General features: G+C 40.2%; 2 protein-coding genes across 5 annotated transcripts in view; one reads left to right on the top strand and one right to left on the bottom strand.

Annotated features, from left to right (window-relative positions):
- Nucleotides 1–253: 253 nt before the first annotated feature.
- nln (neurolysin (metallopeptidase M3 family)) lies at nt 254–7,818 on the bottom strand. 4 transcript variants are annotated; one of them, XM_005929789.2, is made up of 13 exons: nt 7,694–7,818; nt 6,834–7,081; nt 5,653–5,801; nt 5,155–5,259; nt 4,835–4,937; nt 4,584–4,744; nt 3,779–3,914; nt 2,548–2,914; nt 2,209–2,410; nt 1,934–2,120; nt 1,721–1,849; nt 1,373–1,509; nt 254–1,282 (listed from the first exon to the last, which is right to left on the bottom strand). In XM_005929789.2, the coding sequence occupies exons 2-13, from the start codon at nt 7,060–7,062 to the stop codon at nt 1,133–1,135; spliced, it is 2,055 nt and encodes a 684-aa protein (XP_005929851.1). In that variant the 5' UTR covers nt 7,063–7,081; nt 7,694–7,818; the 3' UTR covers nt 254–1,132. The 4 variants fall into 4 exon arrangements, with proteins under 4 accessions (XP_005929851.1, XP_005929849.1, XP_005929850.1 ...); XM_005929787.3 differs by having other exon boundaries at nt 7,565–7,780; XM_005929788.3 differs by having other exon boundaries at nt 7,657–7,780.
- The window catches only part of sgtb (small glutamine rich tetratricopeptide repeat co-chaperone beta), a gene marked incomplete in the record, with an annotated part of 7,480 nt that continues 1,049 nt past the window's right edge, over nt 7,754–14,184 (top strand). The window contains 11 exon segments of the mRNA XM_005929852.3: nt 7,754–7,867; nt 9,563–9,675; nt 9,988–10,091; nt 10,229–10,304; nt 11,461–11,560; nt 11,791–11,895; nt 11,994–12,132; nt 12,247–12,309; nt 12,710–12,747; nt 12,842–12,925; nt 14,113–14,184. Of these exon segments, the coding sequence (XP_005929914.2) occupies nt 9,576–9,675; nt 9,988–10,091; nt 10,229–10,304; nt 11,461–11,560; nt 11,791–11,895; nt 11,994–12,132; nt 12,247–12,309; nt 12,710–12,747; nt 12,842–12,925; nt 14,113–14,184 (881 nt within the window).

The following is a 14,184-nucleotide window of genomic DNA, read 5'->3' as shown; positions in this document are numbered from 1 at the left end:
TATTATGAGGCAGCAGAAAGAAACAGTTGAAAAGAGGATTTTAACTATATTGTGAATCTAGTAAGGGTATGTTAGCTTCTATGCTTGGATACCTGTAACTAAAGCCTGCTGTTAGTATTTTTGTACCACTGACATAGTGTCTGATCACTGCATTGAAGGAAATTCTGACATGTCACAGCTTAAGTGATGGCATAAGTAATGAAATTAATGATGACAATGTATGTTTCCAAAAAGAACTATTGTGGAAACCAGATTATTCATATTCTTTAATATAAAGAAATGTCCATTCTTCATTGCACGAGTGTCAAACATAAGGCCCAGGGACCAGAATCGTTGGAAGGACTCCAACTCTGCCCACTGGACGGCTTTGGAAAATGTGATGGGTGGCTTAAATTATGGACATGAGTTCTACAGCAATTCCTACTTATAAATAACTCCACCATGGTCATCCATACAACACCAAAGTAATTATGTAAAAGAAAAACATTTAAATGACAAAAAGTAGTTCCCATTTTCCAGTATCTACAATAGAAATGTTTTTTTTCAATGGGTTCATAGTAAGACAAAATAAAGAGAAACAGATAATTTTCTCTGAACTAACAAAAGCTTTCTGCCTTATACTTACAGGACAGTCCTGGCAATGAGCAACCAGAACCTTTTCTGTAAATTTATACATTTCTTCCCATTTAAGCCCAAAGAATTGTGCTGGCAGATGCCTTTTATTTACTACGGCACAATTCTTTTATCATGTAGATAAACTGCACTTCTTGTTCATATATGAAGATATCTGATGGATTTAATGTGTAGTTAAACTTCTTTACCCTGACAGAAAGTTTCACTGGTCTGTCTCCCTTAAGATCAAATGAAGTTGTATGTGGCCCTTGAAATAAAATGAGTTTGACATCCCTGGTTTATTGTTTTAGTAACACCAGGACGAATTAAAAAGGCTGTAAAATACACTGAACATGTCATGACGAGGTCCTGTCGCGATCTACTGTACATTTAAACAAAGGCAGACAGAACTCTAGCGTGAAATCCTGAAGATAGTAATAATACCCCATTTCTCAACTGAAATGTACCTGCATCCAGATATAATATAATAATGACAAAAACAGTTAAAGAGAACATCAGTTTACATTGATGCTTCTTGTGAGTTAACCAGTCCTTTGCATTGGAAAAAAGCATCCTGACACGGCGCACGTCCGAGGAAGGTTTTCACCATGTCCATCCCATCCACAGAGCCTCCAGCTTCCAGTATCACTCTTCTGTACTCTTTTCCAACCTGTGTTTAGGGCATAAATGCACATATAAAGACAGTTTCAAGGAAAATAAGACACATCATTAGAGTGAAATGTTCATCCAGAAAACCAACCTTTGGATTCATAATGCCTTCCTTTTTAAAACGACTGAAGAAAATGTCCATGGAGTAGACTTCGCTCCATAGATAGCTATAGTACTGACCATCATATCCACCAGCTAAGTGGCTAAAACTGGCTGTCATGTTGGTTCCTGCAGAGAGCAGATCTTTGTTACAAATCACTAATACAAACTCCAAAAAAGAAAAATGATATTGTCTATGTGCTTCATACAAAAAACTGAATACAAACTGCTAATGCCCACAGTGGACTGTTTATTATAAAATGTAAATCCTCATCACTGATAGAAAGCTTAATGCAATAATTTCTCAAATATATTCTAAATAGCTGAAGCTAAAGCTGACCTGGTGTAGCAGGAATACCCAGGATGTCCTGGCAGTGCTTTGCAAACACCTCCGCAGTGTCTGCACGTGGGCTGGTGTGAAGCGACTGGTCCACCTTACTAAGGACTACCTGACGTAGGTTCATAAGCCCTGAAGTGAACACATCAACAGAGGCTCTTCACTTACACATAAATGTTACACAGACTTTCTTTGTGCAAAGTTTGAGTGTCTGACCAGTGTTAGCAACTCTGGAGGCAATCAGTTTGTCGAGCAGCTCGTCTGGGATGGGGGTACCATCTTTGTAGTGACGGGACATTCTTCTCAGAGGCTCCTTTTCCCAAACCCAGTTCTCAAGCATTTGAGACGGCACCTCCACAAAGTCTGTCTCCACCATTGTTCCGCTGAATTCTGAAAAAGCGGTCTGACGCATACACAGAAAAACTCATTCTTATTCATTAGCACACAGTATACAAATATCACTAACTTCCTGACTGAATATAGCAACTTACATTTGAGCAGATTTCGTGCATGACATGACCAAACTCATGAAAATAGGTCTCCACTTCATGGTGTTGGAGGAGAGAAGGACAATCTTTCCTGGGCTTGGTGAAGTTTGCCACCATGGCTGCAACCGGTAGCCTGCGCTTTCCATCAGGGCCTCCGCAGCCAGGCTGGAGCCCAAAGCAACCTGCGTGGCCATATTTTCCTTCCCTGGTGAAATGTCACAGTCAGGCTGAAGTCTATCACACAGATCAAGAGCTCTGGTCAATGTTAGTGAGCTCACACTTCATAAAAACATCAAACACAGGATCTTGTCTTGTCTCTGAAAAAAATGACACATAATCTACCTTGGATGCAGATCCAGGTAGAACTGACCAATCTCCTCCCCCGTTTCAGTGTCCCGGGCTGAGTACAGCTTGACATTTTCATGCCACACGTCAGCCTGTTCCACCTCTGTGAATGTGAGACCCAGCAGCTCCTGGTAGATACCAAACAGCCCTTCTGTCACCACATCAAGAGGGAAATACTCGATCAGTTTGTCCTTGTCCACAGCAAACTTGCGCTGCTCCACTTGATTCATGTAGTAGGGCAAGTCCCAGGCATTAATCTTCTCATCAAACTGGTAGCCCTTCATCAGGCACTCCCTCTTCTTCAGCGCAAGAATGTATTTCCTCTCTTTGATTCCCACGGGCTTCAGTGCTTCATGGAACTTTTCTATAAAGGCAGAAAAAGAAAACCTCCTTAGTCGTAATGTGAAGCATGCAATTTCTTTGAACCTTTTGCTGTCTACTTTCTTATCTTCTTTTTAAAGCCCAAATCAAACTAACTCCCTTTGCACACTCAAAAAAAAGAAGATGAAAGTTGAGCATTTTTGTAGAGGAAATCTGTTTCAAATCTGCAGATGCTGAATATTCAAAATTTGTTGTTTGCATTGAAAACTATTTCTGCAGCTCTGGGTTCCTGTGTGATATTTTTTTGAGTTTTGGTTCCTGTTTTGATTCTATTTATGTCATTTCTTATGTTTCTATTCTTCTTCTTTCTGTAGTATCCCACCGCTTCCTTGTCTTTGTCTCTTTAGTTAGTTCCCTTGTCTTTCTAATTTACACTTCCTGTTTTTACTGTGGGAAAAACTTTTCCTTGTGCCTCGTGTACTTTAACCTTTTGCTTTTGTTCCTATTCTATGATTTCTTCTTACTGAGCATCTCTCTGTGCGTGTATACAGTCTTGTCTTTTTCCTTTGTTGGATTGGAATTTTAGTGCTTCTTGTGGTCCTTTTGTGGGCTCTGGTTTTTGCGATTAAAGACATGCTTTTAGTTGTTCAACCTGATTACAGCCGATGATTATACTACTAATTATAAAAAGCTGATGTTGTGTAATTTGTCATTAGTAACTGATTACATTTCACCTTGCATATTATGTGACTGCGTGTGGAGCTGCACAGCCATTCATCTGTCCTATTGAGTTTCTTTTCCTACTTTAAGGCAGTTATCAGGAGGCGGGAGAGCTCATCTTAAATGACAGGGAATGTTTCCATGTGGATGTGTGTGCCAGCGAGGTCAGATGTCAAAGAGACCATACCCAGAAAGTCAGACACGTTGCTTGCATTTTTAGCCATGTTAATCTCCAGCACATACTCAGCATGGCTACCGTAACCAAGTAAGCGTGCAACCTTCGCCCGCAGCTGTATCAACTCTTCTAAGATTGCCGTGTTTACCTGGGGGGGAAAAAACGAGAGACGCGGATCAGTGAAATCATTTAGGCTTATTAAAATGAATGATAATGTTTAGGGTTTCCAGCCTGAGTAGATTCTGTGACACATTTGGTAACCAGCAGTAATATGTGGTTTCACTGAGCAGGTTCTCTGGGCTGCAACTTCAGCCCACTAAAGACATGGGATATGCAACATTGCTTGTTTCATTAATGTGCTAAAGTGACAGCAATCGCTGATTGTATCCTTGTATGTCATTTAGACATACGAGCAGGTGACAAATTAAAGGAAAAGGCTTCCCAATGTGGCTTGAGTAGCTACCACAACAACACCAGGGCCTGTTGTCCGCAGCTTTTTATATCACACATTTTCTCATTTCACCTGCACATGTGTATGGATCCATAGCTGTCCAACATCAACATGACTTGTAGTTATTTATTTTTTTTAAACTGGAGTGTTTATTGAACCTTCAGAAAACTAAAAAAAAAAAAAAGAAAGAGTTTGTATAATTTTTGGTATATGAGCATTATTGCTCATAGTATGCTTATCCTAATCAAACAAAAACCTATAAGTGGCCAAAGAATCAGATGGTTAGAGGTCTTAGAAACTCATATATCAAATATGATCCGCTTGGCGTTACAGGGTATAAATATTAATCATCAGCCTGCGGTTTACCTCTTTACACCTGCTGTTAAAAGCCATTTCCATCTTTCTCCTTGTTTCAGGATTATGGCACCTCTTCATCAGTGGATAGTAATGGGGATATTCCAGGGTCACTTTATACCGTCCTTCAGCCGTCTTATCCAGTCCACTGAGAAAAGTGGCAGCTAGCCCACCTGAGCAAGTATGGCACAAGAGAATCAGTGAATACGGTTAAAGCGTGGCTCTCAAGGCAGCGTTTCATGAGTTTCACGTATCAAACACACCTAATTCGTGCTCAGAGAAAATAAGAAATTTGCTCTCCTCGTTCAGATTCTTGTTAAACTCGATGGAGAGTTCACTGATGAGCTTGGAAGTTCTTTTTATTTCCTTAGGAGAGAGAACACAGAGCGAAAGACATCACAGAGATTTTAATTTTTTACTATCTAATAAGATAAGCAAAGATTTACAGGCACTTTCTATGTGATTCTATTTGCTTACTTCTTCGTTTCAATTATGAAACACTGGAATTAATCTCTAAACTCTTTTAACCTGTAACTTTAACAAACGACTTCCATATTAATAATCAGATCACACATTACATTACCTCTTGTATATCTTTAGACAGGTGCAATCCTTTTCTCTGGCCCAGTGTAACAAGTCTGTCCAGGAATCTTTTTTCCTCAGCTGAAAGGTTGTCTTTCTGTTTATTCTACCAAAACACAATCATAACACTAAACATCTTCTCATACAGGTAGAATAGCAGGCATTCTGCTAAATTTATTCACCTATTTATATATTGCATGCCAGGGAGCCAGCACAGCATGAAATAACATATGGCACTGGCTGCCACTGATCAGATGAGATTACATTTCATTTCCAGGCTATTAAGAACCAGTAGTCCTTGCGCCTCTATGATCTGTTGGCCTCTGGCTGACATGAAGTGTGAAAATAGTTTAAGATTTTCTTAAATGCAGCCAATCCTCACACACTAGCCTTATGATTAAGACTGCTTTAACACGTCATTATCTGTGTGGCCTCATAAAGGTATCAGTTTTTACAAAAGTCCTCACTTTACTTGAAGTGAATGTGGCTCGAGTCGTACCTGCAAGGCAGTGATTCGTTTGAACACATCTTCCCGCATGTTTATCTCCACGTCCAACTCAGACAGTCTCTTGTCAGCTTCGGTGCTTGCTGATCGAAGCTCCTTAGAAGGACAAACATACTGAGGGAAGGCGAGAACGTGGTGTGATGCTAAGGGAGCAAAGAAAAAAAAAAAAAAAAAAGCAACGGTGAACGTTACAAAAATAATAGAATAATAAAAAACAACAACAAGAACAACGTTTTATGCAAGAATTCAAATCCATGAATAGGTTGGTTTCTATTCAGCTAAAAGCCTTTGTACTCCTTCCTAATGAAGACAAAAAATAGAAGAGAATACCTAAATTAGATTTCTGATAATGGTACATACTTTAAGGGTGTAAAATATTCCAATATCAATTATTTTTTTTAAAAAATGTGTAAACACATATACATGCCAGAGTGACGTAGTAGCTCATCAGGTTCATGATCAATCACAGTTTGCATGTTACTGCCTGTAAAACCACAAACGTGACCTTGACTTTGAGCACAAATTGGGTGAAGCTCTATTAGCTGACCATTGCATGTAACTTTGAATACTGTGGGAGCAGTAATCATTCATGTGAGCTATGGATGGATGGATGGATGGATGCCTCACCATTATATAAACTCATCAGGCCTTGGATAGGAAATGTCAGTAATTAGTTCAGGAAGTGTAACAGGAAGACACAACTTGACTCCACACCACAGTCTGCTCAGGTGTGATGCTACTCTTATGCTGCAGACAGTGCTAGGAGTAATGTAAGCAAAGAAATTGCTGCAAGAAGTAAAGAATTTTCACATGTGCAGCATAACTCTCTGTGATATCACCGATACCCGATGCATTTTACCTGCCAGTACCCTGATACAGAGTCCATGTAATGTGCAGTACTTTGCATGTTAAATTATTTATATATGTATATATATATATGTGTGTGTGTGTGTGTGTGTACTTGTCTGGGATCATTTTCCCTGTAAAGATGGATCCACACTGACTGACTCAGTTGAAAGTGAAAGGATCAGGAAACAGGCTCTCCATTGTCCTAGTATAGCTTACTGATGTTATTAACATATAGTTAACTTGTGTATACTCATTAGTGGGATTCAAACATTGTTGGGTTTGTTGGTTTCATGGAATTGTAAACCAGAATACACCAGTAGACTTACATGCATAATCCATCTTAGCATTAGCCAAGGTCATCAGGGTGTTTTCAACAGAGACATTTTCTATATTTAGGGATCCAACGTCGTCATAGACCTTCTTTACTCTGGCAATCAAGCTGTCTGTCATAGTCCTGATCTCATCTGGAGACAGGTCCCACCTCAATGTGTTCCTTGCATGTCCTGCCTGAGCGCAGTGTCTGGCAGACAGCACTGACCCACTAGCGATGGTCATTCTCAGATGTTTACAGACCCTGTAAGAAAACCGGACCTTTTAATACCCACCGCCGCCCCCCAAACGTACAATATTTTCTGTTGCTCCATAGTCAAGAAAACGATCCGCTCGAATAGGTGGTATTAATGTAAGCACTATCTTCATGGACACACTCGACACACTTCTTTCCATGTTATAACCGGTGATATTTTTCCCTCATCCATCAGTGTAGAGTTTCATGCCATGGCAGTGCGAGCGGAAGCCTTTCAAACGAAGTTCATAAAAGCGTGGAATAACTGTCAAGCAGCCAAAACGTACAAAACAGCTCAGCTATCCTTAAAGTGCCAATAAGCAGGAGATGACACTTTGTCAATTTAAATTATTTTTAGTTGTGGACCGGTGTCCGTGGAAGCAGAAGAGAGCAATTTAAAGTTGTTGAACGTAGTTTACCAATCTGTCACACATACGTAATAAACAACTTCAATTTAGTGGACTAGTCCATAGTGGACTATGTTTAGCATACCTCAAATGTGCTCGGCAAGCTATAGCTGTTAGCAGATACATGCCAGCAGTATCGTGCGATTTCTTTCAGCAAAAAAAAAAAAATATAATTACATAAAAATAAAAATTAACCCCTTTCTTCCTCCCTTACGGTGGCTCAGTCCCTGTAGTCGCCTCAATGAACGGTATCTCTCCCCGTTTCTCGCGTGGGAACCGCTTCTTATTTCCGTTGTTAACGCGCAGGCGCAGAGGAGGAGGACGCGATCGATCCGACTCGAGCCCTCCTCATGACGCGGTAGCAGCAGACAGCTGGATAAGACCTCAGGTAGGTGGGCGGGAGGGGGACACACACTGAACAGCATCCTTTAATAGAGTGTTATTTTTAATATGACTTCGTGTTGTTTGTAGGGCTCCGAGGATGACCTCTGTTTCCTCTCCTCCTCCTGTTTTCCTGTCTTGTTTTGTTTTTGGGTTGTGATTGTTTTAGCCAGCATCACACAAGCAGCGCGCGAGCCTTGTTTGTCCGGACCGTCAGGGTGTAGGTTTCCTTTAAAGACAAACACCTGCCAGCGCCACTGGCTAAATTATAATTTTTTTTTAGCATTTATTTGAAATAAATGTATAAAGTCAGTGCAGTGAATAAAAACACCCATTATGCTATTACATCACAGCTTCTGCATCACTGCATTTACGTGTGTCAACACACGAAGGGAGGAGTAGCTGTGCTAGCTAGACTCAAATGAGCATAATGCTTGGTTTCAGCACGTGATAGACGTATGAGGCAATAGTGTTTGTGTCTGTAGCATCCCGCACTGTGATTCTGTGGCCATGTTTTTATTTTTTTGCCCCAGTTTCCCCACAGACTTTCTGCCTCAGTCCGACTTGGAAAAATCAAGCAGTAACTAGCCTTCTGAGGGGCAAGTTTTTTTTTTTGTTATAGGCAATAAAATGACACGAAACTGCAGATCGCCAGTATCAGTTGTAGTGCAACTTTGTAGCTGTAGAGATTTACTATCAAAATGCAATGCAGTCGTTTGATATTCTCTTTCACTGCTACAGAGTCCTTAACAAATGCAAGATTACTACTGGCACCCAAAAAATAACCTGGGATAGTTGAGCCCAGGTTTATAATTAGGTCATAACTACTATCTCAGCCTCTTCTAAACCTGAGAATATAAAAAGTAATGTATTGTTGAATAAAAAATGAAATGCATATATTAAAAGCACCAAAAATCTACTCCCTAAGCCAGCTTCTTTGTTTTGAAGTAGTGCCCACTTTTAATAGAGTCACACTGATACTGAATTTTTGCATTGTAATGCCCGTATTGACTTTTTGGCTCAACAAATCAAATAAAAAACAAGCCGAAATCATCTGCCCGCCACCAGACAGTTGGTAAAAAAGTGTTTGTGCTCATTTTAAATTCGACACTCTGGTCTTGTCTGTCCAAAGGACATTGTCCCAGAAGTCTTGTGGGTTGTTCATGTGCAAGTTTGCAAACTAAAGCTATGCTGCCATGTTCTTTTTAGAGAGAAGAAGATTTCTCATGGCAAGCCTTCCAAAGCATTTTAGTCTTTTTCTAAGTGTACTGTCATTAAATTTACCATTTAAAATGCTTACTGAGCCCTGTAGAGTGTGAGATGTAGCTCTTGGGTATTTTGCCATTTCTCTAAGCATTGCATGGTCTGGCCTTGAGGTGAATACACATCTAAATGCTCCAGACCAGCAAGCTGCAAAAGTTAATCAAGTGCATTTGATAAGTCGCATCTGCCTGCTGCTTACCCTCATAATTCCTATGGAAGCAGTAGGTGTGTACTTCAGAGGACTGCATAGAGTCTGTCTGAGTTTGATTAAATAAGCACAATTACAGTATTTTATACTGACTTATATATCAGTTTATGCATTATTTAAGCATGTGTTTGTTATTTTTATTATGAAATGGCACCTCGTGAATTAGTAATTCAGTCACCACTGAGTGGTTTCCTTTCCATTTGATTCCAAACCCCTTCTTGTCTCTACCAGTTTCTAGGTAAAAATGGCTGTGGAAAAGCGCTTGGCATTCTCTATTGTGCAGTTCCTACGAGATCAAACACATTGTGGTACTTTAAATTCTGATGAGCAGGAAAGCCTCGAAGGTAGGTCGACTCACTGCACTTATGCCTTAGAAAGTGTCTGTGCAAACACTGGGCACTCTGCCTTGTCTCATCCATTTCAGAGTTCTGAATCTGCACAAACTGTACATACATTATGTCCCTTTTCTTGATAGTGAGCTAAGAACTGTCAAGGTAGTAAGAAAACATGACCAAAATCAGGCTTTGATAAGCAGTGCAGTTGAAGAGAATTATTCAAATAACTTGCTCTGAGCGTACAGCCAAGTTCTGACTCAACATGATTGTCCAGTTAACTCGAAACTACTCTGTCATATGTTGGCTGATTCTCCACCATAGTTGCTATACAGTGCTTGGAGACCACCTTCAAGATCAGCTCCAGTGACTGTCATCTTGCAGTGCCACAGTCACTTAGAGAGATATTCCTTAATGCCCTGCTCAAGGTGGGTAGTGAACACTTTAAAGTACTGTAAAATACATAGTACAATTATGCCGACTTAATTACACCGGTGCTTTTTTGTGTCAAGTCAGAATGTCCTGTGTGTTTATTCACTGACTCTTTTATTTTTCATTTTCACAGAATGACAATCTAACCATACCAGAGAGCTCCCCATCTCCTGAAGACATCGAACGAGCAGAGCTGCTTAAGAATGAAGGTAATCTTGAAACAGTTCACATCTGATTACATTAGGTTCATAAATAAATATGGTGAGCTTCTATATTAAATGTTTTGCATCAGCTCTGGTGCGCTTCAGTGGACATGTATGCATTATCTTATTTTGTATTATTAGTACTTAATTTATAATTTCCTATTATTACTGTTTTGTTGATCATATTAAACATGGACAAAGTTTGAAATAATCCCTAAACTTCTACCTTTCTGTGTCTGCTCTTGCTTTCTTGTAAATTCATCCTCCACAGGGTTTGGAATGTTTTATTGAATTGTGCTGTCAAATTGTTGTGGGTGGGGACCACACTGATTACATTTATCATCACTGGAGGCATTATGATTAGTTTCAATTCTATTTGTCGAGATGTAAATGATTCTGTAGCAGTGCAAGTTCAGTTGATGTTTCTCAAGTGCATTTGAATCTAATTTTGTGTTATTTTCCTCATTATCTATCATATATACACTGTTAAGGTGATGGATGCTCATATTAAAAAGGCCTCATTGAGCCAAAAGCTCAGGCTTCATCAGTGCAGTGGGATCCTATTCCTGGCTGTACATGCTGCCCGGAGACTGGAATGTGCTGTCTGGCCTCTGTTGGGTCATAGTGAGGGCTCCAGACACTGGTGGAGGCCTTCCTGCATGTTTCTGTGTCGACATGTTGGCATCCACTGCCACTTTGTCTTTGCTGTTGGTTGCGGCGACTGGGGGTTTCTGGGCGGGTGTGTATGGGTGTTTGCTCTCTGATGATTTGGGTGGCCTTGATGGGAGTAGGCGTGTTCTGATGTTTCTGCTGTTTCTCTGTCCTTGCTTGAGTGTTTAGTTTCGGGGTTTTATTCTGGTGGTTGGATGTTGGAGAGGATTATGCATGTATGTTCACAAGTTTAAAAAAGGTGGAGGGTGGTGTTCAGATTTCTGAACCTGTAGCTGGTGGCACATGAAACATGTCAATTTGCTTTCACCTACAAGATTTAAAAACCTGCCAATGCTTTTCTAAAGCTCAAGAAAAGGAAAAAAAGACACCTTATATTATAATCTATCACCCTAAAGCTGAATTGTCATCCTATTTTTCCATAAGATTGACTGAACCAGTCATGAGCTTTATGTTAACTTTGTTGTTATAACTACACACTTTGTTTCTTTAGGAAACAATCACATGAAGGAGGAGAACTACAGGAGTGCAGTGGAGTGCTACACAAAGGCCATTGATCTGGATCTAAGAAATGCTGTGTACTACTGCAACAGGTATTTACTGAACTGATATTTTACGCTGTTACTTATCTGAACTTAATTTTGTCCCTTAATCGTGATTTGCACATTTGTATATAATGGCAGACAGTAGACAAACAAAGCAGAGCCAAGTGTGATGTAATGCTTGAACTGTTCGAGAAAGTGCTTGCTGACCGATTCCCTCCCTTTTTCATTACCCACCTGAACACAAACATTACACAGCGCTCTGAATTTATTACTTGCAGGGCTGCAGCTCACAGTAAGCTGGGGAATTATACCGAAGCAACTAGTGACTGTGAGAGAGCCATCGGGATTGATCCGACCTACAGCAAAGCATACGGGAGGATGGGGTTGGGTCATTTACTATTAACAAGTCATTTCGAAATAAACTGCTCTCTCCATAATATTTTCCAAAAATGACTACTCACTGTTTCCTCTGTGGTTTCAGGTTGGCATTGACAGCTATGAACAAGTATCCAGAGGCAATTACCTACTTCAAGAAAGCTTTGGTATTGGACCCCGAGAATGACACGTACAAATCCAACCTGAAAATCGCAGAGCAGAAGCAGAAAGAAGCAACCAGCCCTGTGAGTAGAAACAAGCCTCTTGCTTTTAATCCTCTCCACATGTGTAGCATAATGTAATTGGGATTAATGTTGATATTTTCTTATTGGACTGTCGTTTACACATCTCTGCCACAGATAGCAGCTGGACTGGGATTTGACATGGCTAGTTTAATCAACAACCCAGCCTTCATCAGCATGGTAAGAGCATGAGTTCTAACAGGCGCAGCTTCCCTTCAGGAGCCTCAGGATTGTTTTTATTTTTTACTGGATTAGTCCCAGGAGTGATAGTTAGCCTGTTAAACAACCGCAGTAATTGTCTAGTAGAAATGAGAGCCTGACAACCCGATCTCATTAAATTATGACACACGGGAGCGTGCGTTTGGCCGAGAATGTTTTTTCCGAGCACGCCAGGATTTTATTGCAGCATCAAGGACAAGACACATCTAAATCCGATAGCTGTGTATGCGCATTCAGGCCCCACAGCGCTAGATGGTAGATTGTTCTTCTGACAAAATTGCCAGTGTGATAAAAAATAAATTGCCCTTTTATTATGTACGTGAGAAACACATCAAGAATTCCTGTTGATTTCTCTTTGCAGGCTGCCAGCGTGATGCAGAACCAGCAGGTACAACAGCTGTAAGTCGAACTTTATGCATTTACTTCAGCATTCAAGTGTAGTTTCAAAATACGAGTCCCACCGTGAACTGACGAACTGTGTCACTGTGCTCAGCATGTCAGGAATGATGTCTAATGCAGTGGGAGGCCCTGCAGCAGGAGTAGGAGGGCTCTCAGACATTTCCAGCTTGATTGAAGCGTAAGTACACTGAATGAAAAATTAAAAGCATTGCTTAATTACACCATTATTTAGTTGAGCTAAATGACCTTTTTATATGTACTTTTTATACTGAAAGATGTGGCAGTTTCATTGTAAAGTCTTTATATTGCATCTCGCTGTAGAGTAATGCGCTGTACAGTTCCCCAGATAAACCATATCAACTTGACACATTCAACAAACCGGATAAAATGTGTTTACTTGTCAGCTGTAGAGAGGATTTAAGGAGAACTTGTTACCTATGAGTGTTTTTTGTGTCAGCTACTGTAGCTACTGATATTGATCTGACTCTTGGCAAGGGACAGCTGGGCAGTAAATTCCCCAAATTGTACCGAGATTTATTTCAACATTTCTGAAACAATACTTGCAGTTTTGACAATATTGGTTGTAATATTTTATCCCTGTTGCCTTGTCTGGATGTGCAAACCCACTCTGGGGTGTTAAAGTACCTGTTTGCAGATTCTGAATGATTGAAAGGATTTTAAAGCAGGGACAGAAGGCACAGCTGTTAGAGTTGCTACAATCTAACTGATGTGATATTTTCATGTTACAGAATCCTAAACAGACATCACTCATTAACTGGGAACTCGGCATCAAAAAGCTGCACTGCAGTACTGTGCAAAAGCCTCGAGCCGCGCCTAATTTCTTTATATTTTGCTTCCAACGAGCCAGACTTTCTTTTAATTTTTAAATTGTTTTTGAGCAGTAGTTCTCCTAAAGGTCTTTGGCTGTATTTTCACTCATTTTCTTTCCCGTCCTTGTACCTGACCACCTTCAAGCTACTTAACACTGACCTTCAAGCATAAAAAAGATTCGTAGCTCAAGAGGTAAACTAGTGTTGTGTCAACACACAACAAATAACTTAGGAAAGATTGTTGCTAGCAGCCTGTCACAAAAACACAGAATTTGTTCCCACTTCTTTAGTTAAACATATGAAAGTTGGCAAACATAATACTATAGTACAATAGTATAATACTATTACTATATAGTGTTATAGGGCAGCACAGTGGTGCTGACTTAGTGTGCAATACACATATTGGTACAATATCATACATATTGTGAAGAGACATGACCAGGCAACAGGCATTATTTTTTTTAAGAACAGAACAATTCGTCGTGCTGTTCCTGTTCTCGTTGAAAAGAATTCAGCTAAGTTATCTTTCTCTCAGAGGACAACAGTTTGCCCAGCAGATCCAGCAGCAGAACCCAGAGCTCATTGAACAGCTGAGGAACCACATCCG

The sequence above is a fragment of the Haplochromis burtoni genome, unplaced genomic scaffold (genome assembly GCF_018398535.1).
Source record: "Haplochromis burtoni strain Fernald_Lab_line unplaced genomic scaffold, NCSU_Asbu1 Contig_107, whole genome shotgun sequence".
Classification (NCBI taxonomy): Eukaryota; Metazoa; Chordata; class Actinopteri; order Cichliformes; family Cichlidae; genus Haplochromis; species Haplochromis burtoni.
The sequence above is the reverse complement of the archived record's forward strand: the minus strand, read 5'-3'. Positions and strand labels throughout refer to the sequence as shown.